This window comes from Lonchura striata, chromosome 3 (assembly GCF_046129695.1).
Source record: "Lonchura striata isolate bLonStr1 chromosome 3, bLonStr1.mat, whole genome shotgun sequence".
Taxonomy (NCBI): domain Eukaryota; kingdom Metazoa; phylum Chordata; class Aves; order Passeriformes; family Estrildidae; genus Lonchura; species Lonchura striata.
The window spans coordinates 44,524,500-44,551,279 of NC_134605.1; the positions used below are offsets into that span (position 1 = coordinate 44,524,500).

The 26,780-nt window shown below is 39.0% G+C and overlaps 1 protein-coding gene across 3 annotated transcripts in view; it reads right to left on the reverse strand.

Moving 5' to 3' along the window:
- PCNX2 (pecanex 2) overlaps positions 1-26,780 on the reverse strand; it is a 149,571-nt gene that overhangs the window by 122,132 nt on the left and 659 nt on the right. For 2 of the 3 annotated variants that reach the window (XM_077782114.1, XM_077782113.1), the window contains exons 2-8: positions 21,055-21,260; positions 18,586-18,700; positions 16,250-16,286; positions 14,102-15,391; positions 5,425-5,572; positions 5,111-5,256; positions 3,836-3,929 (exon numbers count right to left, since the gene is read on the reverse strand). In XM_077782114.1, the coding sequence (XP_077638240.1) occupies positions 3,836-3,929; positions 5,111-5,256; positions 5,425-5,572; positions 14,102-15,391; positions 16,250-16,286; positions 18,586-18,700; positions 21,055-21,260 (2,036 nt within the window). Of the gene's footprint in view, positions 1-3,835; positions 3,930-5,110; positions 5,257-5,424; positions 5,573-14,101; positions 15,392-16,249; positions 16,287-17,826; positions 17,856-18,585; positions 18,701-21,054; positions 21,261-26,780 lie in introns of those variants that run through there. The other variant, XM_077782115.1, reaches the window with a different exon arrangement.

The following is a 26,780-nucleotide window of genomic DNA, read 5'->3' on the forward strand; positions in this document are numbered from 1 at the left end:
GGAACCCATTCCACTGGGACTGCTGGCAAGAGGTGTTGTTGGCAAGCCAACAGACAAAAGTGGGGTCAGGGTAATTACACTGACAGTAATTGGGGACTTGATTAGTCCTGCCAATGTTTAAATAATTTGCCAAACTCAGTGACAAGAATCACCCACCAAAGTGGAGATTATGATGGAAAAGGAATTATTTACTTTTGGTGATAATTACAACATATAAACCTCCTCAAGATTTAACTTGTTTAGGTCTTCAAATATTTTAAAAGCTGGACTGCTAGACAAGTGAGAGACAATTTGGCAAGAACCAAGTCCAAAAACAATTTGAAAAAATTCTGATTTTCACTAACCTTTAATAGAATTAAAGCAAAGTTTTGGAAGTGTTTATATTACATTTAAGAAGCTCTGAAAATTTCCCAGGACAAGGACTTCAGGTACATATAATATTAAGAAAAAATATTATAATCGAAAAAAAACAACAATAAAGATTTGAAAAAAAAAAAAAAAAAAACAAAGACAAAAAGTAGAAACTGATGGAATATATATTAATATTTATAAACTTGCTAATACTCCAAAGATCATCTCATAACACTGCAGAACCAAAAATAGGTGACAATACAAAGTCTATCCCCTTTAACAGTATTGTCTGCAATGTATGTCAAGGAGTGTCTGAAGTCTGAAGGAAGAAATCACAGACTTCTTCAGATTTGGACATCTGCTTTATCTGGCATATTGCAATTCATTGTTATCCATCCAGCCCTTCCTAAACAAATGAAAAGCAGGAAGCACACAAAAACAAATAAGAAAAATAAAACCTAACACATCCTCACTTCTGTGACAGTGCATTATTTGTGAGAGATTAATTTCAGATGCTATGCCAAGAAGATAAAATGGGCCATAGGAATTCTACTTTAATTTCAGTTCCTAATAATCTGATGTGAAATGCTTAAGCCTACAAATTGAGAAGACAATAGTAGGACTCAATAGACAGACACAGAATTTGAATTAAAGATCATAAAACATTAATTAGTTTGCCCTAAAGTTTAGAACTTTTTTTGAATAATATTTAAACATCATCTTCAGTTTTGCATACCACTGTTAAAACATAGTTACCTATGGCCAATTCATAAGGTGATTACTTTACTCTTCACAAACAAGCCACAGTTCATACCCTCTCCAGTCAAAATTCCTTCCCTTTTTCACAACTGCAGCATCCCAGAAGCATCACAGCTCCTAGACACCAGCAACAGGTCTGCTGCTTCTCCCAACAACACCCACAAAGCAAGAGGCTTCTTGCCATCCTCTGTCCTGGGTCAATTCTCCTCATAAAGAAGCACATCAGGGTACAGTCCATTCAAATCCACATGGTTACTCCACTTGCTCAACTCAGTTCAACATTTTTCCCTTAGAAGCTGCTTAATCTTAACAGTATAAAGCAAGCATGATTGGTGATAAGTGTTTAAAGAGCTCATATACATCTACTGCAAACCTTTCTATTGCTCTCTGTGCTTATACTAAATTCTGAAATACAGGCTCCACGAGACCAAAACTTCACCCCTTCCTATGAAAGGAGGATGATACCTCTTTTGGCTAGGCATTTTCTCCTGCATCTCTTGATTAATGAAATCTAATTTGAATATCTCATTAATGAATTCAGATACCAGACCTAAAGCTATTGGTTGCTTCTGCACCATTTCAAATACTCATGAAGCTATACTATCAAAATCATTGTCTTCTCCTTAGTTAACTTTTTCATGGGCTGGTAGATAAGTCATGCTCATCTCAGAGGTGCTTTACATGTCTCTTTTCCTTCTATAACAACCGCATCTTCTGTTGGTATGGACTACTCTTACAATGAACATCTCCACCAAAGAGGGCTCACCCTCAAGAGAATAGTTTTTGTCAAGGACCCTCTCCAGACAGACACACAGAAGAGGTTATGTGAAGCATTCATTGATTATATATCATGGTTTATTTCATCCTATTTCTCTTTTTCTTCACTAATAACCTTTCCCTCACTGATCATTTGGTTTATCTTTAAAAAGTGAAAAAGAAAGTAACTTGACACAACTAATGAGTAAGCCTGCAGGTGTGGACAGGGCAAAGATGCATCATTCCTGTATTGCCCTTAAAGCAGGTTTGCTCCTCCACTTTCTATATGCTAGAAGTGCTCTGTATTGTCTAAATACAAAACTACTTGATGGTGAACACCTAAAGAAAAAACAAAAACTCCTTCCTTCCTGTGCTTCAATCTACTTACAGATGGTAGAAACCGCCCACTGAACAAACAGCTCTCACTAATCTCTCTGGCCTAAACATTACAAACTGCTCCTGCAAAAAGCAGCTTAAGCATACTTCAAGCTTCCTTGTCCCCTTTCCTCATTTTTCATATTAACTCCAGCTTTGCACTTTCCTTCATGATGCTCTCTTCTTGGAAAAGCTCATGTCCTGGCTTCCCACTGACTCCCACAAAGTAACAGCCTTGGGAACCCACTGCTCTTTGCTGATCTGTTCCATTCCCTGGTCTGAACTATCACTTTATTCTGAGATTTCCAGCAAAGGTTCTCATCTTAAGAAATTACATGCATGTAAATGCCTGTAAAGAATATCTGAACTTGCTTTTTTTAACATGGTTGAGTGGAACCCCTTAAAAATAAACTTCATCCCTGAAGGTCTGCCAACCAAGATAGAGGTATCACATAAGCATCTAGCAAAGGCAGATTCAGCATGACCTCTTACATGAGAAGGAAGATGGTCCTTTCTTGAATGAAAAAAAAGTCAGGGGACAGAAAACTATTTCTGAATTTAGGACAAATTCACAGTTAGAGGTAGAGGGAGCAGAAGAGTGCTCTGTGCAAGGTGAAACAAACAGAGTTGCAAGAAATAAATAGAACCCAAGTGAAATATTTGATTTTTTTAGGTCAAAACTGAATTCCACCAGGATGGTGGCACGGGGGCTGGCTATTTTGCTAAAAATAGACAGATTATTTCTACTATTCAATTTTTTCTTACTTTTTTTTATTCTTTGTCTACTGACAAATAAAAGCATTATTCTCATATCTCTCATGCTAGCATTCTATCTAAAATGCTAAAGCTATTTTTAACATGGTCCCAAGTTTTTCAAAGAAGAACAATATTTGCTATTAAAAAAAAAAGACAATTCTCACTCCCTCACTCAACTTCTCTAAATCCTGTAAACAGTATGAAAACCAAAATTATTTCATTAAAATACTTCTGAATAGCTACAATTCTTTCTACAGATATGCAAGCAACAGATCACATGGAAGAGTGTGGAAACCATAGTAATAAATACAGGATTTAAATGGATCACTCCAAAAAGAACTTCTGAAAAAAGAAAATTGTTTGGATCAGCTCGTCATTAGAGCAGCAAATTATCATTAGAGATTTAATGCAAGGTGAAAGGCTCTGCTGCTAGAATCCAGAGGTCAATGACTGATACAGACACAGCACTACAAATTTGTAAAGAATGCAACGGGGATGGGAAGCAAACAAGACAAGGTTGGTAGGACAGTCCCACTTACTTTGTTTACAATTTCATTTATAATGGCTACATTTGACTTTGGCTAGTCCCAGAAAAAAAAATAAAGCCAAGTGCATATTTCTGATTTTCATTTTCACTTTTTCTTTCCTATATTCTTACAAAGTTGTCAGTGTTTTAGCAGAAAGCAAAAAAAATTTCCCACTTTGACTTCTCTAGAAAAGGTTAGCACATTTATTCACCACTACTCCGCTTCATATGCATCTTTCACAGCTACAGTTTCATAGTTTCCAGCAATTAAAACTTTCATTTCAACATTTCTAAACATAAGGGCTTACTTACTGGGCATTTGACATACAATCACAATTTGATAGCTGATGTCTAAAATTTCCTTCCTTCTGACAGCCAGCTTTTAAATAGCAGGATCTGATTTCCCCTTTAGAAAATACAGAGGGAAAAAAATGTCAGTTCAGTGATGCAATCATTTGTGCATACAAAAAATTTATAAAATACATTCTATGTCAGGCACATTTGTAAATATATATTTTTTCAGTCTGTGCATTAGGCTCATTTTAGATTTCAGAAAGCAAATTAACATTTGAACAACTGAAAACCTGAGAAAAATCGAAACACAGAAGTCACAGTGAAAATTTAAAAGGCACATAAATTAAACACAAAGCACATCGATTTGTAGAGTTCACCATAAAATGTGACATCAGATTTCCCTCTTTCCATTCACAAAGGTGAGGTCAGGAGGTACAAAGCAGCAAAAAGTTCTGCTACAAGTGCAGCCACAGCTCCTCCCTGTTTGCAGAGGCAGCATAAAGCCAAGGGTGGGTCCTGGCTGACCCAGAGGCTGCATCACCTGCCCCACTGCAGCTGCTGCCCTTCTGCCACAGCACAGCTGGGCTATAGGCTGCCAGCAGAGCCAGGCAGAAAATCAAAGTATCTCCAGGGTCGCAGTACCATGAGCACTCGCTCCATGCTGGTTTTGAAGGTAACTTTAAAGGAAATAGGGCTTTTGGGACAGCTGTCTTTCAGAGAGATGAGCCAGTACCTCACAGGGCACTAAATAGGGCTCAAACCCATCCTACAGCTTCAGACTACAAGAATAGCTTCAGAGCAGTGTGATCCCAGCTATATGTGTGGGGCAAGACTAGGGCACTCATTAATTTTCTTTGAAGGAGTAGCAGATCACAAGTACAAATGACAACAAGCACCATCATACTAAGAGGTCAGTCTGAGCCAGCTGAAGAACAAAACTGTAAAAAGGATTCGTACTTTGCCCAGCCAGATCAGTGCAAAACCTCTTGTCAGGCAGAAAATGCCAGGGGTTTTTCTGATGGGACTGAAGTTGTCTTCTGGCCTAGCCAGCATCTTTTGAGGCTGATGTTTGGAAAATAAACTTCAGGCACTGAAAGGCTCAGGTCTGTGATGGTCATTGGTGGATCTGGAAAATTCTATTGCTCGTGTGACTTTAAATTACGAAGCCTTTTCTTTGCACACAGAGAGAAAAACATACAACCGGTAACAGACAAGAGAACTATCCTTCCAGAACATCTGAAGTGTTTAGAAATTTCCTCATGCATTGCAATTATCCCAGCTAGATAAACTCACCATTTTCATCTATGAACACGTGCATGGCATCCACGGAGAGCTCATCTTGCACAGACGCCTCAGGTCCACTTATTACTTGCAAGACAGAACTGTCTTGCTGAGAAGTTACTCGGTAGATTATCTGCCTTTGCCTGCTGCCCTGGTAACTTGACACAAAAATGTTTCAAAACTACTATGAGGAACTTTTTTCTTGTTCTCAATAAAACAAAAAGAAAGAGAGGTTAATTAAAAGTTTATGTCATTTCTACTCAGTGAAACAAAACAGCTTACATCATATCTTTGAAGTACAAAATTGTAAAGTAAACTGGCCTTACAGTGCTGCAAATTTGGCAGACTCTGGTAGCACCGGACTAGTACTAGCACGATCTTGGCTTTGTACATCTGATCTTTCCTGTTTAGGAAGTTGCTCACAGTGCTTTTCTGTTCCCACCATTTCTTCTTTTCTCTCCGTCATCTGGCTATCTGGAAAACAGGGCAGTGAAGTGGAGCCACTCTCCACAAATTACTTTCAAGAGTTTCATTTGTAAACTACTGAACAAGAGCACCAAAAAATGAAAATCTAAAACACTGCAGTATTTGCAAGTTTTATGGAAAGCACTACCATTACTTAAAACAATACAACCACAAATCTGGATGAGGCAGTACTCTGACACTTATGAATGGGCTGTTTCAAGAACACACTGTGTGAAGTAGAGGACAAACAAGAGAGAATTTCTGCTTTGCTTCTCCTATTGTTTCAGAAGGAAGCAATCTGTTCCTAATTTAGGTAAGCCTGGGGGCTGTAATTTGTTCCCAAGCTGTGTACGCTGGCAGTGGAAAAGCAGAAGCACTGGCCCATTTCCCTTTTACAGAAGGGAAAAACAGCACCTTCAAAGGAAATAGAGCTCTTGGACAGGAAAGCATAAAGCTGCCTAATCTCTCTTTCCCACTGGCCACACACCTGGTGCAAGATGAAGGGCAAACTGGCAAAACAATTCCACAGCAGATTGTCCTATGCTTGGAAAATACAGATCTATAGATTTAAAGATACACATAAAGTATCTGTCCAATTTCTACTACTTTGAGTACAATTGTATTTATATTGCTTCTCTTCCCACGCAGTAATTTTTTCATATATGTGTGTGTGTGTACAACATATTAATGGTGAATAGTGAAACATTTTTCAACTGCGCTTTGTTTATAAACCAAAACAATTACCTGTTAGGGTTTTAAAGTGCAACTAAGACAAAGATTTCATCAGCACCCTGTGCAGTTGTGCAATTAAATGCTTTAAATGGAAAAAAGGGGTGCTTGTTGGATATGCCTCAGTAAATCCTATAGCTTTTTGCACCAAGCAAAGTGTATTGAAACATACTCAGACTTCTTGCAATACCTGCTGTTTAAACACCTCAGATCAAGGAAAAAAACACAGAAATTTTCCCCCACTGAAAATTCCATATCTCATCAATATAATTACCATCCTAACCTGTAAGAATCACCAGTCATGAAGCAGTGGTGTCTTATCGTAGTTGGTCTAAGGATAAAACAGAATGAAGGCTTCCAAAAAGATGTTTTACCTTTTAAAAGGTCAGCTGATAAAACTGAAAAATTAAACAAGTTTTTCCATATGCAGATATTTCAGATCATCTGTTTTCCTCTGCATCAGCTGATCTACCAACACGATATTTCTATAAACAAATCTACCTTCAAATCTACCTACATCTCTACAGCAGTTTCAACTCACAGGACAAAGCCTCCTCACCCTAGAGCCTGTGCTATAAATACAATGAAACGAGTTTGGTGTAGGGAAATACTTTGTTGTGCATGGAAAAATTCAATAGGTCTTCCAGGTCTATTTTATTCTGTCTTGGGGTGGGGGGGAAGGCATTTAAGGGAAGAGACAGCAATTTTTTTCTCTCCTAGTTAAAGACTTAAACTCCAGTTTAAGCAGAAACTGTGTCATTACTGAAGCACCCCCTTAATGATGTAACCATACCTGTGGGTGGTGATGGAGCCACAGATACCTAATCAAAATGACCTTCCTAAAGGCTTGGCCTGTTCAAGCTGTAAGAATAATTGATAGAGATCAGAAACTGTGGTTTAAATAACCTAATTGGTCCCATAGTGCCCCAAACCAGCTTTAGGGCTGGAACAATTAAAAAGATTTCTTTAAATCTGATTATCTAGTGGTTTCAGAATATGCTTCTCACTTTTCCATTCCAAACCACAAGCCTTGCAGACTTCTTTTTCCTGCTGTGGTAAAGTGTCATAATAACAAAAACCTAAACATACTGCTTCTTACAGGCTTTGCCACTCAGGCAATACCATGGTGATGAATACTTCCAGCACTGGAAAAGTGGGCCATGATGGCTTTGTGACTGGTTTTCAAGATTATTACTCATCTTCTTCCAGGTGACTTACACCCTCAGTATTTAAATGAAGATAGAGGTGTCTAGACTAGGAGTGCCCTGACAGAGTACGCAATCGGCTCTACGTCACCAAACGCTCCCTGCACGGAAATTGTGCTGGCAAAGCTCAAACACCAGGAAAAACCTTTCCCAAGTGCAAGAGCAGACTAAAGAGGACAACACGGCAGTGCATTTGCACTTTCCCCTGTGTCATTTACCCTTATCCACTGCTCCACACGTCTCCAGCTCAAGCATGGCTGGGCTCACAGTAGTATCAAGATCAGACCTAAGCTCTGCAATAACCACATAATTTATCTGGAAATTATATGCCACATGACTCAGACATGTCAGGTGTAACTATCAGAACTCATGGCTAAATCAGTCTTGGGGCAGGGTGATTCAGAAGAGTCCTGCATAAACAGACAAGTTTTGGTCTGTACACTGTTTTCATATTTTGATAGAACTTAAGTCACAAGATACAAGCTTAAGTTACCGTGGTAAAATACTTATGAAAAGGAACAATTCTTACAGGTCCCATACATAAGATACTTTCAGTAAACATTTTTTCTGCACTAACAACTCTTAATAGCATATCAACATTACTTACAAGTGTACCATCCCAGTGCTGACAAATAAGCTCCCAACTTAAAGTGGTTACAGTACCATACTTTCTTTTGCCATGTAACTTTTTCACTTGTAGAACAGATTTGAAGCATCCCAGATCTTTATAGACAAACCCTTGTTCTACTCTAGGAGGAGGCTGCAAACAATTTTACAGTTGAAATGAAACAGCCATTATACACATGTTAATACAGTGAGTCCAGAGAAGGGCCACCAAGACGATCAGAGGGATGGAACCTCTCTCCTGCAAGGAAAGGATGGGAGAGTTGCCTGAGATTTCAGCCTAGAGAAAACTCCAGGCAGACCTAATTGCAGCCTTTCAGTACCTGAAGAGAGACCACAAGAAATCTGAAGAGGAACTTTTTACAAGAGTGTGTAATGATAGAACAAGGAGGAATGTCTTTCAGCTGGAAGAGGGCAGGTTTAGATTGGATATTTGAAAGGAATTCTTCACTGTGAGGGTGTGAGGAACTGGTACATCTTGCCCTGCAAAGTTAAAGATGCCTCATTCCTGGAAGTGTTCAAGGCCAGGTAGGATGGGGCTCTGAGAAATCTGGTTTAGTGAAAGGCATCCCTGACCAAGGAGAGGGGTGGAGTTGGGGGGGGGGATGTTGGAGCTAGGTGATAATTATTAAGGTGCCTTCCAACCTAAACCATTCTTTAATTCTGTGATACAGTAATCACAACAACCAACTATCAGTGTATCTCAACCTTAAAGTTGCCTTATTATTAGGAAATTAGAATTAAATTTTATTACTCTGCAACTTTCCTCCAAAACATTTTTACTATTTGTGGTCCCTTACTGAAGTCTTCCAAACGTTCTTCCTCATCTTTTACTTACATATCCCTATTCCAATCTTCATAGCTCACTCCTGTAAAGCAAAACACCACTGCTGTCATAATTTCGAACACCATCTGGTTTGAAACCTGGGCAAGATGAATTAAGCTAATTAAGCTTGTCTCTCTTCTGTTCATTAATTGCTTTGCTACAGAATCCACTTTCTTCAACAACATTATGCTCTGAAATAGAAATTTTCACTTTAAAATGTATTTGCTACCTGTTCAGCCACAAAGAAATTATTTCAAATTTTCAATGTGCTTTTGTTAGTACCAGCAGGAAACCAAAGTTCTACAAGCTGTGAACCGTGCCATTCATATATGTGGATTATAAATCCTAAGAACATCCCTAATCCTTTCTTCACCAACTGCTTTAGCAGAAACATCTAGCTTATGCACTTTCTTCTCAACCCAAATTTGCCTATTATGTCACAAATACATTAAAATAAAAAACTGACATTTAAGCTGGTCATCCACCAAACAATGGGAGTGCCCAGGGAATACCACACTGTCCAATCATTGTTACAAGAGTTTAGCATGGACACTGAAGCAGCACATGGCATTATACATTAATGAGGATTGCCACATTAATCCTGAAGCAACAGGAAAAACTAGCAATAGGCATTGTATCTGCTAAAGGAAGTGACTTGCTTGAAACAATCTCCTGTGTCAGCAGCAGAGCTAGGAATTAGTTTAATCACGATACCTACCAATTACATCAGAATACAGACCTCTGAAATAACATCATATATTTTTTGCAAGTATCAGACTTGTCATCATACATACTACTACCTCTTTGACTTAAACACTGAAATTTTAAAATTTTAGCCTGTCAAGCCTTACACATTGAGCATCAGATTCAGAGAGCTGAGCTCTGCCCACCAGGTTCCTCCACATCCAAAGAGGTGCACCACACGCCATGTGGCCCCTCTCTGGCACAAGAGTCAGGGGTGATACACAGCTGCTCCAAGAGATGAGCTAGCACAAAAAAGGCAGGGCTTTATTTTCTAGGTGCTACCCACCTGCCAGCAGAATCACCTGCTGTCACTTCCCACCATGACTGTCAACTGCACCAGTGACTCAGTGCACAAGATCCCTCCTCCCCCTGACTATATAGCATGTGATAGTCCTATTTCCCACATGCAAGGGGAAAAAAAAAAAAAGTCTAAAAATACCCACAGGAGTATGTTTTAGTTTTTTTTGTAGAAGGATAATTGCTTGGGATCCAGAACAACTCACTCGAGGTTGTGGTTTGTGCATTGCCCAGAATGATGAGTACCTTTTCTAAAAAGAGCCTGCAAAACATCTAAATTCGGGCCATGCAGCCCTGGTTTAGTTTGTCCTGCAACCAGTCCCCACCACTCCCATGGCAGGCTTTGCTCCCTGCGTGATAATACTGCCTGTCCTAGATTACAAGCCAGCTGTGCCAAAGGGGACCTACAGCAGGCTTTGCCCTGCGTAAGTCTGATGCACTACTGTTCTTACTTGGTTCAAGGCATATCAGAGGGGCCCAAAGCAGCCAATAAACCCAGGTTTTCTTACACCTCTAGAAAACTGAAAAAAATTTTGCAGTTGCCCTACAACACACTTTCATCATGTGGGTGGCGTAAGTGTGATTCAAAATTGAAAGGACACTGGTCTGAAAGCCAGTTTAAGCAAGTGTCAGCGGCATTTCCTCACAATCTAGAAGTGGAGTGGCTATAGAACAGCTCTTAGAGCTTTTATATTCTGTATTTTAACAGGTTAAATCTGGCACCCTTGGAAGTATAAAGAAAGGCTTTAATTTTCCCGTGCTGCATTTTACCAAGCTGTCTACTGGCAACGGCTTATGTGGTTGGGATGATAACTCTTCTGTTTCCACAGAACACCCAAGTTCTGTGAGGGACCACCCATAACAAAGACCCATCCATGACATTCACTCACTTGCCAGACTGTTCTGATTAGCACATTTCTCCACCTTCCACAAATTATGCAAAATGTCAGCTTTCTTTCACACAGCTCTGAATATCCAGCTTTCCAGGAACTTGCCAAGTTTTTCACATTGCCTAATAAAAATCTTTCTGGGGTGCATTTCATGCTCATTTGGGCCAGACATATATTGCTAAGTTTTGCCAATTAGACAGTGTGCAAGGTTAAAAGAACAAAAACCAAACAGAACCAACCTCCTCCCTCAAAACAACTGGTGCATAGCTTGACTCTATTCCCACACACACACTTTTCTTAACAACCACTCTAATGTGGGAATAATGTTTATTCAGATCTGTTCCAAGATACTATATTATTAAAGCATATTTGCAATTGCAAGGCTGTAAACAAATTAAAGGCTCTCTCATTCCTAAAATTCAGTATTGCAAAGGGGAAGCTGCTGGTAATGACAGTAATTTATTTCAACAAACAGCACGTTCTGACTAGGCTTGAAAACAAAGCCTACTTGCTCTTAAAAATAACTGCCTTTGAACAACCTCTCCCAAGCTCAAGGAATTCAGACTGAATCTCCTTTTTCCCATAGCACCAGTTCAAGGTGCAGAATCCGCAGCTGCTATCCCTACTCCTGCAGGGCATCCCCCCTTCCAGCTCTTTGTTTGTTTCTGGATGACATTTGCTGAGTCCACTACGCAAACAGAGACACTTGTATGAAGCTCAACTTCCCTATCTCACAAAAGTACAGACTTCAGAAAACAGGAAGATTTAGAATAGATATTAGGAAGAAAGTCTTTACTGTGAGGGTGGTGAGGCACCAAAACAGGTTGCACAGACCAGATGTAGATCTCCCATCTGTAAAAGTGTTCAACACCAGGTTGGATGGGGCTTTGAGCATCCTGGCCTAGTCCAAGGTGTCCCTGTCCATGGCAAGGGTTTGGAACTGGATGATGTTTAAGGTCTCTTTCAAACAAAACCATTCTATGAGTCTATGAAATTCAGTCCAAGTCACTAAATGAGAGCTTGGTTTGAGGGAAGAGCAGAATTCTTCTGTTTCCTCATTATTATTAAGAATCTTGTTCACTAGATCTAAAGCACAATAACTACATACACACTAGTAAGTTTTGGGGTTGGGGTTTCAGTTTTATTTTCACTGTGGAATCCGAGTCTGACTTATTCTGATTATTCACTGCTTTCTTTCATGCAGCAACCTTGACTGTTCATATTACCCGAGGGTACTTGTCTGAAAGGCCTTTTTACATTAGCTGCACTTTCTCTTTTTTAATTTTCATTTAAATTTACCCCTAAAATTCTCTTTTCAAGCTAAGTCACATCACTCAGAAGTACAATTATTGTGTAAACACTCCTTTTTATGGCTGATGATCAGAAAAAAAAAAAAAAAATCACTATCTGCTTGTTGCACCCCTCACATTGCTGTGTGCTGCTGCGCAGGTAGGTGACTGCACCCCAGGAATCCAGCAGGGCTCAGCAGGCTCAGGTGAGAAGCAGAGCTTGCTCAGCACTTGTCTTGGGCAACCAGAGCACAGACTGGAGCCAGCAGGGCAGGCTGATAAACTCGATAGAGAAGGACAGAAACTGCAGTGAAGAATAAACAACCTGAGAAGGCGGGAGAGATGGGCAAGATACACCAGAAGAGAGGCAGCAGGTCTAGGAAAAGCAAAATTCACTTCTCCTGCACTTACCCTTCTCTCAATTCCTTCATCAGATGGAAAGAAGAGAGTGTACCAATATGAAGAGGAAGACAAATAAGGAGGTGGCACAGGAGGGGAGTGCCTAAACTGAGAAAGGAAAGGCACAGAACAAGAAAAAGTGAAAGCAAAAATGGACGCAGGTGAGATGGGTTTGTAATACATTGGATAGGACAGACTTGGAGAAAAACAGAGTGAAAGGTAAATGGAATCTAAAAGAAAATGACCCATTGAGAAGATAAATCTACTATTTTTTTAACAAGATAAAAGCACACATTCCACAATAGTTTTAAAAACCTTTCAAGTAGTTGGGCATTTTTCATGTAATGGAAGGTTTCTGCAGGAGCAAGCTGGTGGAACAGGACAGAGCAGACAAAACAGGAGTGACAAGCTGTTCTTCTAGGGTACCATCAAGCTTCTTACCTTCCATGCAAACTAAGTATTGAGACTGCATCCTCTTAGGCTTTCTTAAAACAGCTTATTATAGGAGCTAAGGTAAACCAAACATTTTGGAGAAGGGGAAGATACACATTGCCTTATTTCACTTTGACTCAGATCTTCTAAGCCGACTGTGCTGATCACTTGGGGAAGTACTCCAAGACTGCATCTGCCTTCAGTGCACTGTATCTCACATCCTCATTACATGGCCCTACTAATTTTGCTGGAGGACTGCTAGAGACACTACAAACAACTGTCCTTCCCAACAGAAAAGGGTCACAAGAGTTCAGTGACAGCAATGACAATGCTGATTAAAACCAGAAGTTTCTACACATGACCTATAAAATGTACTGCATATTGATTTTTAAATTAGCTGACTGATTTTGTTTTAAATAAAGGCCCTCTTGATTAAATGGAAACTTGCATGGGAATATACTATTTTTCATTAAAACACTGGGGGCTTTCACTGAAAACAGCCAAACTTCCATCCTTAAAATGCAAATATTTTCATTTTAAGTGACTGAAAATGAAAACTCTTCCCTAATGAGAATTTTTACCTTTTTTTTTAAATTATAAGCCAACCCACAACCATTCAGGAAATTTAGAAATATGTGTATGCATGCACACATATGTTAGCTAAAAGTTGACAATTCCAGCTTTCATACTTAGAGGCACACAGACAACTCCTCAACATGCACCTGGTAAGATGTGCAAGGCAGGTGTAATACTATAGCTACACACATTTTTGCACACTTCTGGTACTCCAACAATCCAGGCACACGGTTTTAGTACCGAATACTAAATACATACTGGACACTAAGCTTATCACTGGTCTCCTAGAGGAAGAGAAACAGTTTTCTTAAAGAAGTTAAAAATATTTTAAAACTGCAGCTGACACTATCACACACTTTCACTGAACCACTTTGTCCCACCAAGTCCAACCCTACCCTGGCCCTATCGGCAAAACCAGTATTTCTCTGGGAATTCTTCTTACTGCAGATATCCAGCTAAGCTGCTCTAAGTAATCAAACTCTTCACAACATCGTTATTCCAAAAGAATTTTAATCCATGCATAATACCTCCAACAAGTCCATTTTCCTTTGTTGTCTCTGTTTTGACAGTGGATTGATTAGATGTCTTCATCTTTGAGGTATTAATGGATTCCAAGAGGGAGACAAATTCTAGGAAGTTAGATTCATTGGGCATCTGACCTTCTTTAGCTTCTAGATCTGATTTAGAGGTTGGCAAGGTCTTTTCTTTGTCAGATACATCCACTAAATTCTTACTTAAAAGCACGTCTGTCCCACTGTCTACACTCAGCACCCGCATGTGCCTCTTTTCATGAGCAGTTCTGCAGGACTGTGGGTCTAGGTTATGCAAGTCTTCCTTAGAACTTAAATCCACAGTCTGGACATTTTCCAAAGCATTTTCCTGATTTGGATCTGGACAAGTGTTAGTTTCTAGAGGTGTATTTGCTGGGTTGCTGAGCTCCTTTACTGCATCACCCGATTCATAGCCAGAGCATTGGTTGGATGACAACTCTGTCCTCAACATTTCTGGAGTTCTGTCACTTTCACTAACTTCTGAGCAAGGCTTAGCTTTACTGTCATCAGAGAGGTCAAACGTAATAACAGGGATTCTCAGCTGTTCATTAGTTTGCTGACTTGACCAGCCTGCTCTAACTACACCAGAGTCAAGGGCTGAGCTTGTTCTCTCACTTTCTAGGGCCTGTAAATGGACAGAGCCTGGTAGGTCACTAAGGGTGGTGTTTGGTGTAGTACTCATTGTGATGACAATTTTAATGGGCTCGCACAGCTGGTCTCCAGGAAGAGAATTGTCCACAAGTGCAACAGCAGTCTCGCTGTCTGAGCAGTCAAGGTCCTCATGGCTATTACCAGCATTGCAAGAACTTTCCATCTGCTCAGGCTCTTTGTTTGAAATAGCATTAAACTGCAAGCAGTTATTGGTAAATCCTGTCTGTGGTGATCCATCTGGCAATTTCTCTCTTTTGTAGCTTTTAGGATTACTTAAATGGTCTGAAATAACTGAATTTTCACTGTCCCATGGCTCTGAAGAAACTCCAGTCCTTAAAATATCACCTTGTGATGAAGAAATATTGGAGAAGTTTTTAACTACATCTCTGTCCACAAGAATATCTTGGGATCCATGGTGGCCACAAGGCTGTCCATTCAATCCTTTTTCATTTACTCCATCACCAGGAAATGCTTCCATAGCAGCTGGTTTTGTTGCTATTGCTGATGTGGTGGCACCTGAACCAGAGGTTGTAGAAATAGGTAATAGATCTGCTTTGATACAGGGTGAGGTAGATGAAACTGGCGGTGTAGCCTGATCTTCTAGTACCACAACACCTAAGAAAAAACATTTGGGCATTAGGTCTCACATGAACACTTAACATTATTAAAGTACAATCTTTAACAACAAAACCCGATCTAGAGCAGAGCAAAGGAAGCACAGATGACGCAGCTGATTAAAACACTTCTAAAGCAAGAAGGGCTTTTTTCTGGTAGCTACATATGAAATACTAAAAAAGCAAGATAGACTCTTTCCAAGTCAGGATAATCATAGCACCACATCTATTTAGTCAAAATAGATGAAGAAACAGCTAGTTTCAAAATCAAAATGTTTTACAGAACTATCCCGACTTAGGGAGAGGTGAAAGAAAGAATAAGCCAATGCTGCAGGTTTGCTATACCACTTTCTGCAATTCCTAAATGGTTGCACAGGATATGGTGCTCAGCCTTAACAAAAACAAAATAAGTTTTAAAATATTAAGACATCTCAAGCACTGGAAGTGTAGGCAAAGTAAGGTGTACTGGAATATAGAACACAGAGGTTGGCAATCACAACAGAAGTTTACAGCCACACGTTCAAGGGTTTTAAGATGCAATCCAAGTGTTAGCTTCCTAGTTTAATGCATTATAAAAGCTCAAAGCTTCCAAAGAATGTGGGGCAAGGCTCTTTCATCTCCCTGTATCAAAATTGGGAGAGCTATTTGCACACCCCTCAAAAGGCTGCATCCAAAAAGCTTGGCCGACAGTTGAGAAAGCTTTGTCTGTTAGAATACCCTTGAAATTTACTTCTGGCTCTTCAACTCAGACCCTAATAGGAGGCACAACAGAACCTGCCATGGGGTCCTCTGTGCCATTACTTTTTGTGCCAAGCAATGATTAAAGAACAGTTTAGCGGACTTAAAGCTGTTCAAATACCTCTAAGATCTTCAATGGTTTCCCGTGTTGGCAGGTCCTAAAAAATGAAAAGAAACACACAAAATTAACATGGTAATTTATTAAATTCTGTTGTGAAAAAAAAGGTCTATCAATAGCTATCTAATCAAAGGTTAATTACAGCATTGGTAAGCTGCTTAAAGTCACTGAAATTTGAACATGTACCTTGCACAAAATGCAAGGGGTGAGTGAGGGAGATGGTTATAGAACAGTCATGCTCCAAATTGCATCACTGAAGTTGTGTGTGATTTGGGGGAGGGGAAAGAAAAGCAAGATGTTCTTTAAAAAAAAAAAGCCTAATCCAGATATATTATTTTTAATTGTTAAGGAATAGAACGTTCCACAATAGATCTGTTCCACTTTTCCAGCTATGTGTTTCCAAAGCACTAGAATGAAAAGTTTGTCCTCTAGCATTGATAAGTATTTCTCAATGGAAAACCAGAGGACAGAGACATTAAATTAATATAAAATCATTTAGATTCCAAGAAAGCTTTGAAGGTAATTTAGTCCAAACCCCTCTGCCATACACACACACACTCAAAGCAGGTACAGTTTGAGCAGGGTCATCTCCAACAGAGCTTTGAAAATCTCCAAAGAAGGAGATTTCACAACTTCTCTGGAAAACTTCTTCCAGTATTTGACCACTCACTTGGAAGGGGAAAAAAAAAAAAAACACAAAACAATACAAACCACCAAAAACCAAAACAACCCCACACAAAAGACATTAAATGCAATTGATCTAACTATAGCTTTCCATGGCTGCAACTGGTTCTTATCCTGCCACTGGGCACCTCTGGGAAGAGTGTGCTCAATTTGCTATGTAACTTACTATTAGAAAACTGAAGACAGTAGTAAGCTCTACTTGTATGGTTACAAAAGAGTTTAGCCTTACAAAGGCTGAAACATCCCATCTGCCTGTCCTCATACATCACATTCCTCAATCACCTTGTTGGTCTCTACTGGATTCTCATCAGCAGGTCAATGTGCCTGGGAATTAACTGGGGAGCTCAAAACTAAGCACAACACCCCAGAGGAATACTTCAGGGGTTCAAATTCAACAGCCTAAGTGAAAAATTAAGAACAAGATGTTGAAAAAAACCAACTGTGGCTCTTTTCTGACAGGCACCAAAATCAAGAGGAAATTATTACTATTTTCTAAAATTTCATGGTGGTATCCTGGCAGCAAGAACAGGACACTTGGTTTGACAAGACCCAACCTACATGTTTGGAAGTGGGAGACTAGGATGAGATCCCAGAAAGGCATAGGTTTGCAGAATGGACAAATACCAGAATACTGGAGAGTAGGACAGAAACAAGGTGAAAAATACTTTACCTCATTAAGGAAAAAAAAAAAAAAAAACCAACAAACAAAAAGAACTATTTATGTCTCTGAATCACACAGATGCTACAAAAAGGTAAAAACACCAGAAAATGAAGAAATAGTTCTGATTCAGATCAGGATTTGAATAATTTGTAGTAAATAGGGATAAAGGGTGGGTGTGGAGGAATATGAAGACAGAATGAAGTATCAAATAGCCACTTATTCAGAAATCACTAACCATCCTCTGCACTGACTGAGGCAGGAGTCCTGTAGAAAAAAATAGCATGGTATCACATAATTAAAGATGTTATCACAGTATGCAAGGGGAGTAGCTTAAGATTACACAGTGTTATTCTGTTTCTTAATTTTTTGAAAATTTCTTCAACTTATCATGAGTGTTTCCTATTTTTTTCTTTAATAACATTTACATACATCACTTTCATCATTTCGTATACCTTTTCTTTATAAAGCACAGCCAATGGTGTTGAGTGAAAATATATGTACTTTTAACCTCATCTAGACATCTCCTAGATTTAAATGGCTTTTATGCTTTGTTAAAATACAGAAGAGATGTTTTTAGTTCATTTTATAAGCATTAGACTAGTTACACAAAACCAAATTATTAATGCTACAGGAACAGATCCCTTCAGAGGCAACAAAATAATGCTGATTGCATTAGCCTCTCCCTCCTCTCAAGGCAGCCCAAAAAACCTAGTTGCTCTTGGCAAGATTTACAAAGGCCATTTGCTATCTACAGAGCACAGAGAGCCCTCCTAAGAAGTGCAGCATAATGTATGACAGCTCCAGCTCTGCAAAGCCAAACCTTTAGGACAAGGCTGACAGGCAGCAGTGGCATACCCAGTAGATGCATGGAATGACCCTTCCTGCTTGGAGCAGGCCTGTGTTACAAGCAATGAGCAGCTGACAACACAAAACCGTGAGTGGCGAGTGTGCACTGCTGAGGTGAGGACGCTGCTGGAGGAGTGCACATACTAACCGTGGCTCCAGGTGAGTCCTGCGAGTGTGGGGCCTGCACTCTGGAACTGTCAGCAATTGTCTGGGTAGAGCCATTTTGGCTGGTCTCACTGACGACATGATCCCCCGAGTTATTGCTGAAGGGGAAGCACACAAAAAATAAGGCAATGCTTCTTACCACAGGGCATCACAGGGAGCTTTGGGAAGCAGCTCACGAATAAGAACAAAATGGGAAGAAGTAGCACAGCACAATGATAAAAGCACAGGGCTGTAAAAATATTGTAACACCTTTCTGCACTTCCTCACCAAGACAACTTGATAAAAACAAAAGAATAAAAACCCCTCAATGTAAAATGGTGTCTTCAGAAGTAGAGCTATGAGAAATACAATGACATCTCTTCAACCTCCCTATGCCTATATAATGCCATTGAGCCTGCCTGACACACAAACAGAATTATGGACACAAAGATTCGGGGCTTTTCCTCAGACATATGACAATCAAAAGCTACTCCTTTCACAATTTTTACTTCGTAAGTCCTGGAGTATGTAAGCCTTATCTAATTGCCTGTCTATATGGAAATCTCCCATAACCAACAACTTGAAATACAATCTTAGACCAGAAAATAAACTTTTTGCTCTGGTCTAGGCAAAGCAAATATACCACCATTCCTAATTTCATATATTTTAAGGCAATTTATTGATCAGTTCCTTCGTGGATACATTAAACTATTCACTAACTCCTCTTACACATACGTCCTACTAGGTTTTCCATGGATATAAGCAGATATTTTTGGACAAAGTTTACTATCAATAACCTATAAACATTCGCTTTCTCAGGTATAGTACAAGAAAAATTCATTTTAACAAAAAAAAATTAAAAAAAAAAAAAAAACAACAAAACAAAAACACCACAGTGAAATGTTGAAAAGCACGGGGTTTGGCTTTTCTATTTGTTCATGGGGTTGTTTATTTCACCAAAAATTTATTGTAAAATTCTAAAGCTGTATATAAGCTATAAAATTATTTATCTGGGGGCCTCTATCATCTTTCCATAACTTTTTTTTTTAGTTAACTGCCTTCAAAAACTTGTTCAACCAAGCTGATGACTATCAAGGCCTTTTTAAAAAAATCTGTCATCCATCTAGTCAAAATAATATTAAGATCTTTATTTTCTGACCAAATACTAATTAATGGATTGTTGTGCATACACAAATCAACCTGGGAGGAACGGTCAGGTGATTTAACATGCAACTTTTAAGTTATTCTACCTTCACTTCTCACCAAAACAGTCTGAAAGGCATAACCCCATCTAAAATAAAAATGTTGTATGGTTAGTGACACACAGAGGCATTTCTCAGAAGAGTCTTGATGCAGGCAAACCTTGACTGTCTCAGCAACATCACTACCAGGAGTGTAGCACAGATGTGCATGTGTAAAGACACAAAAGAACAGTAGCACAGAGGAATAAAAACTATCTTGATACTACTTAGCTGGCACAGAGCTAACAATAGCAACTGCAAATGCATCAAAAATACCCAAAGGTCTTTTATACAGAGCTCTCTGTTGAAGCTTGACTGGTAGTTTTAACAAAGCTACTCCATTTTAAGCATGCTTTGGACACTTCTATGCTTCTGTCACTTTTAGATACCTGATTTCAGCATTTTTTACATCTGTCATAACACTTGGTATCACTGAAAGCCACTTGACAGCTTCATTTCTTTGTATGACTCAAGCTTGAAAAACCAGCAGGAACATTCTACCAATACAAAAATCTGCCAAACATCAGTACTAGTCTCCATCTCACTATTGTTCTTACCTTTAATACCATCACAGCCTAGAAGCAGCCTGATTGATTATATGCAGCAAAGACTAATAGTACTTGGCTCCTCGGTAGAGAAACTACAACAACCTACCAAATGTCCCTGAGAAATAAAAGCAGTACTAGCTTTCCTCATGAACAGGATCACAGAAGCATCATAACCAGTCACAATAAAACATAAGGGGGAAAAGCAACCTACACCTGTGATCTGAGAGGGAAGTTACTAAAAGCACAAAAAGGCAACATGAGGTTGCTTTGGCTTCCAAAGCCATCATATTAAAGCATTTTCTTTACCAACAGGTGCCTGCTCCTTCCTACCCTCTTCCCAGCAGGTAAGCACAGTAGAGAGAAGCAAGCATTTAAGGCTTCCCCAGAAAACTTCTACCACATTTTCTTCAGGATCTGTTAGCACCTCCAATACATATTCTCCTCTACCACCTTCACGATGCCCAGCTGCTGCCCAGCCTCTGAATCAGGTGCAGCTCTGCCTGCTTCACCACAAGAACATTTCAGCTACCCAGCTGAAAAGCACTAAGCAAGTTTTTGAAAGTGTCATTCTTTATACAGCTGTAAGGAATATTCTTGCTTTCAACAGACATTTCTGCTGAGCAGGACCATGGTGCAAACTCACCCATTTTACATAATGTGCCAGCAATGCAAGGAAAACCTTACCTACAATTTGAGGACTGAACCGCTTCTCCTTTTTGAACCTCTGTATCTTTACATTGCCTTCCATCTTTTCTTGAGAGCTTTTGTTGAATTACTTTGCCTTTATCAAACATAAGATGTAAACGGTAGCTGATCACCTTTATTACCGTGAAGAAAACTGTCACCGAGCTGCAGTACACAAAAACTGTCACTGCATTTGCTGGAAAAGCCTACAGAAAGAAATAATGAGGACACAATGATAACAGTTTGCTTTGAGAAAATGCTGCTAAAACTTCTAAATACAATATATGTATTGAGTACTGTTCACAGAAAAGGTTTAAGTGTTTCTTCAAGTTTCAAACCGTTTCACAAGATTTATTCTTTTTTATTAGCTATAGATATTATTTATTATAAAAATCAGCAAAATCTCACCATTGACAAACATTATAAAGCTTTTAAAAATACTGCCATCCCATGTTAATGCAGCTTCAGCCTTTCCTAAACTATGAATTAATACAAATACAGACACAAAATGAAACATTAGTTATCTGCAAACACGAAACCTTTAGAAAAATTCTGTTATCTTACTCTATATGTCAGTTATGACTCAATAGTAGAACACTGTCGTTTGATGTCCATTTCCTAATGCCTCACAACATTTTCCCAAATACCTTAACCACTGAGGAATTTTAAATAATTAGTCAGGACTAGTCAAAACAAATGAACAAAAACATAGTTAGAGAGGCATCCTGTCCCGGCTGACATTCAAGGAGTGAGCGATTTGCTATATGATACTTAGTTGCCAGCTGAGGTTAAACTATGACACAACCTCTTTGAATTCTTTTTCTAAAGTACATAATTGTTAATTTGCAGCTGTCTGTGATCTGTTTGATGATCTGTGATGAGCACCACAGTTCTTAGTCATTAAAATTAATTACAGTTCAACTATAGTATGTAAAGTTCTTTCACAGACATGACATACTAACAACTTTTTTATATACAAATACTTCCTTACAGTAAATGGCAAATCATAGCAATGAACACTTGCAGTTATAAGTGAATTACCAAAGTCTTTACCATTATAGTCATGGAACATGCTTATATATTGTCATTACAAAGCTGCAGTCTCACAGTGAGTTTAATCTCTCTTAAAGTTTCAGGGGTTTTATTTAAACAGAAATTTACTACATTCTCACACAGGAACAACAACAAAAAACCCAAGCAACATACAAAATTAAAAAAAAGGTTTCCAATACTCAGGACTTGCTAAAAACCTGCTGAAGGTAATTTTTAAGAACAGTCTTTACTTTGGGAGCAAATCAATATTTTTTTCGAATTCATATATAAATCACCCCGACCACGCTTATTTAATCTTTAGAACAAGTCACCACATTTATCTTGATGTTGAAATTAATATGTTGAATCATTTCTGTGTTGTGACAAGCAAGTGGGATGCAATTCTGATGCTTCTTTTGGCTCAGTGGGACTTCATACCATCAAGATGTACACATGAATATATTTTCAGGCAAATACTTTTTTATGACTATTCTGATTCAGATACAAAGAATCTATTGCACAATAGTGGAGGAGCTATTTAGGACGTATGTACTACCAATGATCCCTAATGGGACAGACACAACTTTCTACAAGTTGAGGCTTAAGTCTGGTAAGAATACTTCATGGTACTGTGTAAATACCAACTCCCAGCATACCCTTCAGTTATTTGTGAACCCAGGCCAAGAGAGGATCCATTTGCAAGGTCATGTTCGCAGGATATAATGCTTAGTAGATGAGGTTGAAGAACTTGAGGTAAGAATTTGTGGTTTATGACTAATGTTTTTACAAAATGAGCAAGAAATTGCTTGGTTTCACAAAGAGAGACAGCCAATTATCTGTAATGACTGTTTAAGAGAGATTCGTTCACCTTCCAAGGAATCTCTTCAAATATACGCTAAAAGGCACAGATCAACCACTCATCATTAAATAACAATTCAGAATGGCCCACTAAGAAAAGAAGTGCTTTACAGGTGACATTCATAAAGCTTAATAAATATTATATGAATAAAGTCAAGAGGACACAACAAAAATAGATTTCCAGTAGCGCAGCCTATGCATGCCACGCTACAAGAGAGGCTCAAAGGAAGCTCCTAGATTTTTGAGTGGAAAACAGGGCCAGTTTTAGCAAATGCTGAGTGCTGCATGCCCTCATCCCTGCCTTGTGACCAGACCTACAGGAGCTGTGCCCTGAGCCAGCCCGTGGTCTCTGTGCCCATCAGTCTGAGACACGCTGTGTTTTAGTGCGCTCACCACACCAAGACTGCCAATGGCCAGTGCATCTTTAATACTCTGAATCTTGGGGCAGGCTGAGTACTGCAAGCCAGCAGGTTGCTCCCTGTCGGTATGAGGAATTAGGAGAAAGATGATAATGGAAAGCCCTCCATTCTCTGAATCAGGCCTCTTGTATAAGGTACCAGTGTCATATGACTGCAGTTGGTGTTCTCAGGGACAGACAGGTGAAAGCTATCAAATCCACGCTGAGGAGGAACTGAGTTACAGATCGCCGAGGGATTAGATGATAGAGTCACTTTTGATGCACTAATAGTTATAATTAGCCTGGTTTTCTATTAAAATTAGGTTTTATAATGACACCATGTGTCTGTGTATTCATCATCTCCCTCCATCCCGTCAGTTGAAAGTAGACAAAGAATTAAAAAGTTATTCAGCAAACTTTAAGAGAATACACCCCACTGGGCAAGGTCACAGCAGCACACCTCGTCCATTAATGAGAGGAACCCACACAGCTCTCTGACCTTTTGACGCCACCTCAGTGACAGGAAAAGCTTCAATTGAGTTGACATCTTATTAGAAGCTATGAAAAAAAAATCCACAAATACAAATTCATTAGAAGGAGGGCTTCATGACTTCCCACAGGTTTCTATGGAAGCTGTAGCCCTAGTTCTCTTCATTCTTTCGTCCCATTAAAAAAAAATACCATAATGTACTTTTTGTTCTCCAGTAGCTTCTGTTGTTGTACCTTGCACCAGAATAGCGTGGGGTCACAGCCAGAAATGCAGGCTGGTGTGCCCCAAATGTGGCCCAACTTACTGCTGCAAATGCAACAGGGTTGACATCACCATGTAAGAAGCACCTTTGCTTGGGGTTTCTGCCTGCCCAGAGATTGTTCTCAGAAGAACAGCCACATTCTCCTTCACGTGTAGATGGCATTACTGGAGTAGCACAAAGGTGGAAGTGACTGAGATATGTACATAAAGGTATGTAACCTTTGAACAAAACACCATGCCTTGTAACTTGGGCTGCATGATAAAGGGTGCTTAGACCCAGATGCATCCCACCCATTGCTTGAGGCCCTGAGGCATCTAAAGCAAGGCAGTGGTGCACCTGGGCCTCACTGTCTCTGGTGTGCTACAGAACACAAATGAGGGAACTAATGTTCAGTCAGACACTACCAACAGAGACATGCATAGGATATATGATACCAAAGCCCAAGATCCATATTTATCTGTTAATTAAGGTGAATCAATATTAAGAGATATCCATCACATAGTATAAAATATGGAAAAGCAGGCAGCAAATAAAATTCCAGGAGTGTACATTGAGTTCTAAGTGTGTCCTACCACACAATAAATACAGTACATAACAGGGTAGCCTATCTCTCTGCTACGGAGATATATGTATTCTTAACTTTTGCAGAAGATAGAGTGGGGTAAAAGGCAGCCAAGTGGGACTGGAAGCAGCTGACACACTGCTAGTTTTATCACAGTTTACCTCTGAGTAATTTATGTGCCCACACCCTTATATTGCCATGTTGTACTTCTCCTATCACAGCATGATTTGAAGATCTAGTGTGTGAGAAGTAACAAGCCTTTAAGGTCAAGGGTCCAACAAAAGGCAGGAGAAGCATTCAGTACATTGTTTTGGGCAGTCACCCAAACACAATGCACATTCTCTTGCAGCTTGTAAAATAAGCTTTAGTACAAGTATTTCCCGAAGTTGCATCTCTAGGTCACTGGTGTTTTACTGGGGCTGAATTCAGCCCGGGGGCTGAATACTAAAGAGTTATCACTATTTTCATGTGCAAAACACCTAGGGATCCTCAACTGTTTGGTGGAACAAGGTAACTTTAATTCTTAATATATTATGAAAGTTGATAAGGCACAGTTAGAAGAGATCTCATTGTAATTTTGAAAGTTGATTTGAACAGCAATGATGTTCCAAATATCCAATGTACATTTTTAATGCTTAAATGATAAAGAAAATGAAGTAATGGAAACACAGAGCTGCATTTTCAGGGGTGGGGAAAGCTAATCAAGGAATTCTTAGTAGCAAAGCTAGAGAAAGAAATTCTCAATCCACACAACAGAAACAACTTGATACTTTAAGCTTCTCAATGATACTGTGTCAGCAGCCTCTGCTGAGCCACTGTGAAAATACTAAAAACAGATGGATGAGTTTTGACACTTAATTCAAATCACAGTTTTAGAGAGACTTCCTAAATGCAACAAAAGATTATCCCAAGCAAATGAAAAATTTAAAAAGTAGTAGTCTGATCTGTTTTCATCTTGCCATTTCAAGAAACATCACTGACCGCTTTTGCTGAATCCAAAATATTGGTGTCAAGTATGTAACATAAATATCACCCCAAATATTACTGAATATTATAAGCAAGATTTCTCATTAACCAGAAAAAAATCTTTACCTAAAAAGCAGGCTCAAGTTTCTAAGTGGCAAGAACAGATGTCTTGCATAAAGTTTACAAAGCCTTAGAAACAAGCCACTTGAAAACAAGAAAATATGTAAGAACATAATTACTGTTAGGTAGCCATCATAATAAATGCTTTATTCTTATCAAGGGCAAAGAATTCTCATAGCAATATGTTAGCTCAAGAACACAAGTCCTGCATTTAACCAGATGATTCATCAGAAGGTCAGTCAGTCTGCAGAAAAAAGCAAGTCCATCTAGAAAGGAAAGATGATGCCCAAGAGAGTTCAGTAGATAAGTTACATTTTCTCCCCTTTAAAAAAATCTTAGCTCTGACCTACAGTCCAGTGTTCTTCTGTGCAACCCCCACACTTTCCTCAGTTCAGAAGTTTCCCACAATTAATCCTTCCAAATAGATACTTATATCAACTGGGACAAAAAAGTTAGCCTTCAATTTTTTTCCTTTTTAATCCCATTTATGACTTGGACAGCAAATCCTACAATACAAGACAATCTTACAACTTGCTAGTTTGCATAGAAAATATGCAATCAATCAGAAGCAGCATATTGTTATTCTGGTTCATTAACTCCACGAGACATTCTTACAGGAATTCACTGCAATCCATGCCACAAAATCCAATACCAATTCACACTTAAAAATACAAGATTTGGTTTCCACTGGGATTGCAAGGGGATTTATAAATGCTCTTTCCTTTTGATAATCAGGCCCATATCTGACTATGTAGGGTGAATAAACCTATTTAGAAGTTGAGAATTTAGTTGAGTCACTACAGGAACCAAATGGATGGAAACTGCTTCTAACGGAAGCAATATTACCCTATAATCACTGAAGGACACACCAAAATAGATTTGATGATCCAGCATACTTTAAGCTTTTCTCACACAGGAGGAAAATGCACAAAAAGAAGAGCAAAAGTTTCAAGCTTTTCAGGAAAATAAATTTTAAAGTCCAGCAAACAAACTTCAGTTATTATCACTTGCAAAGTTTAAATTTCATCACAAAGGGAGC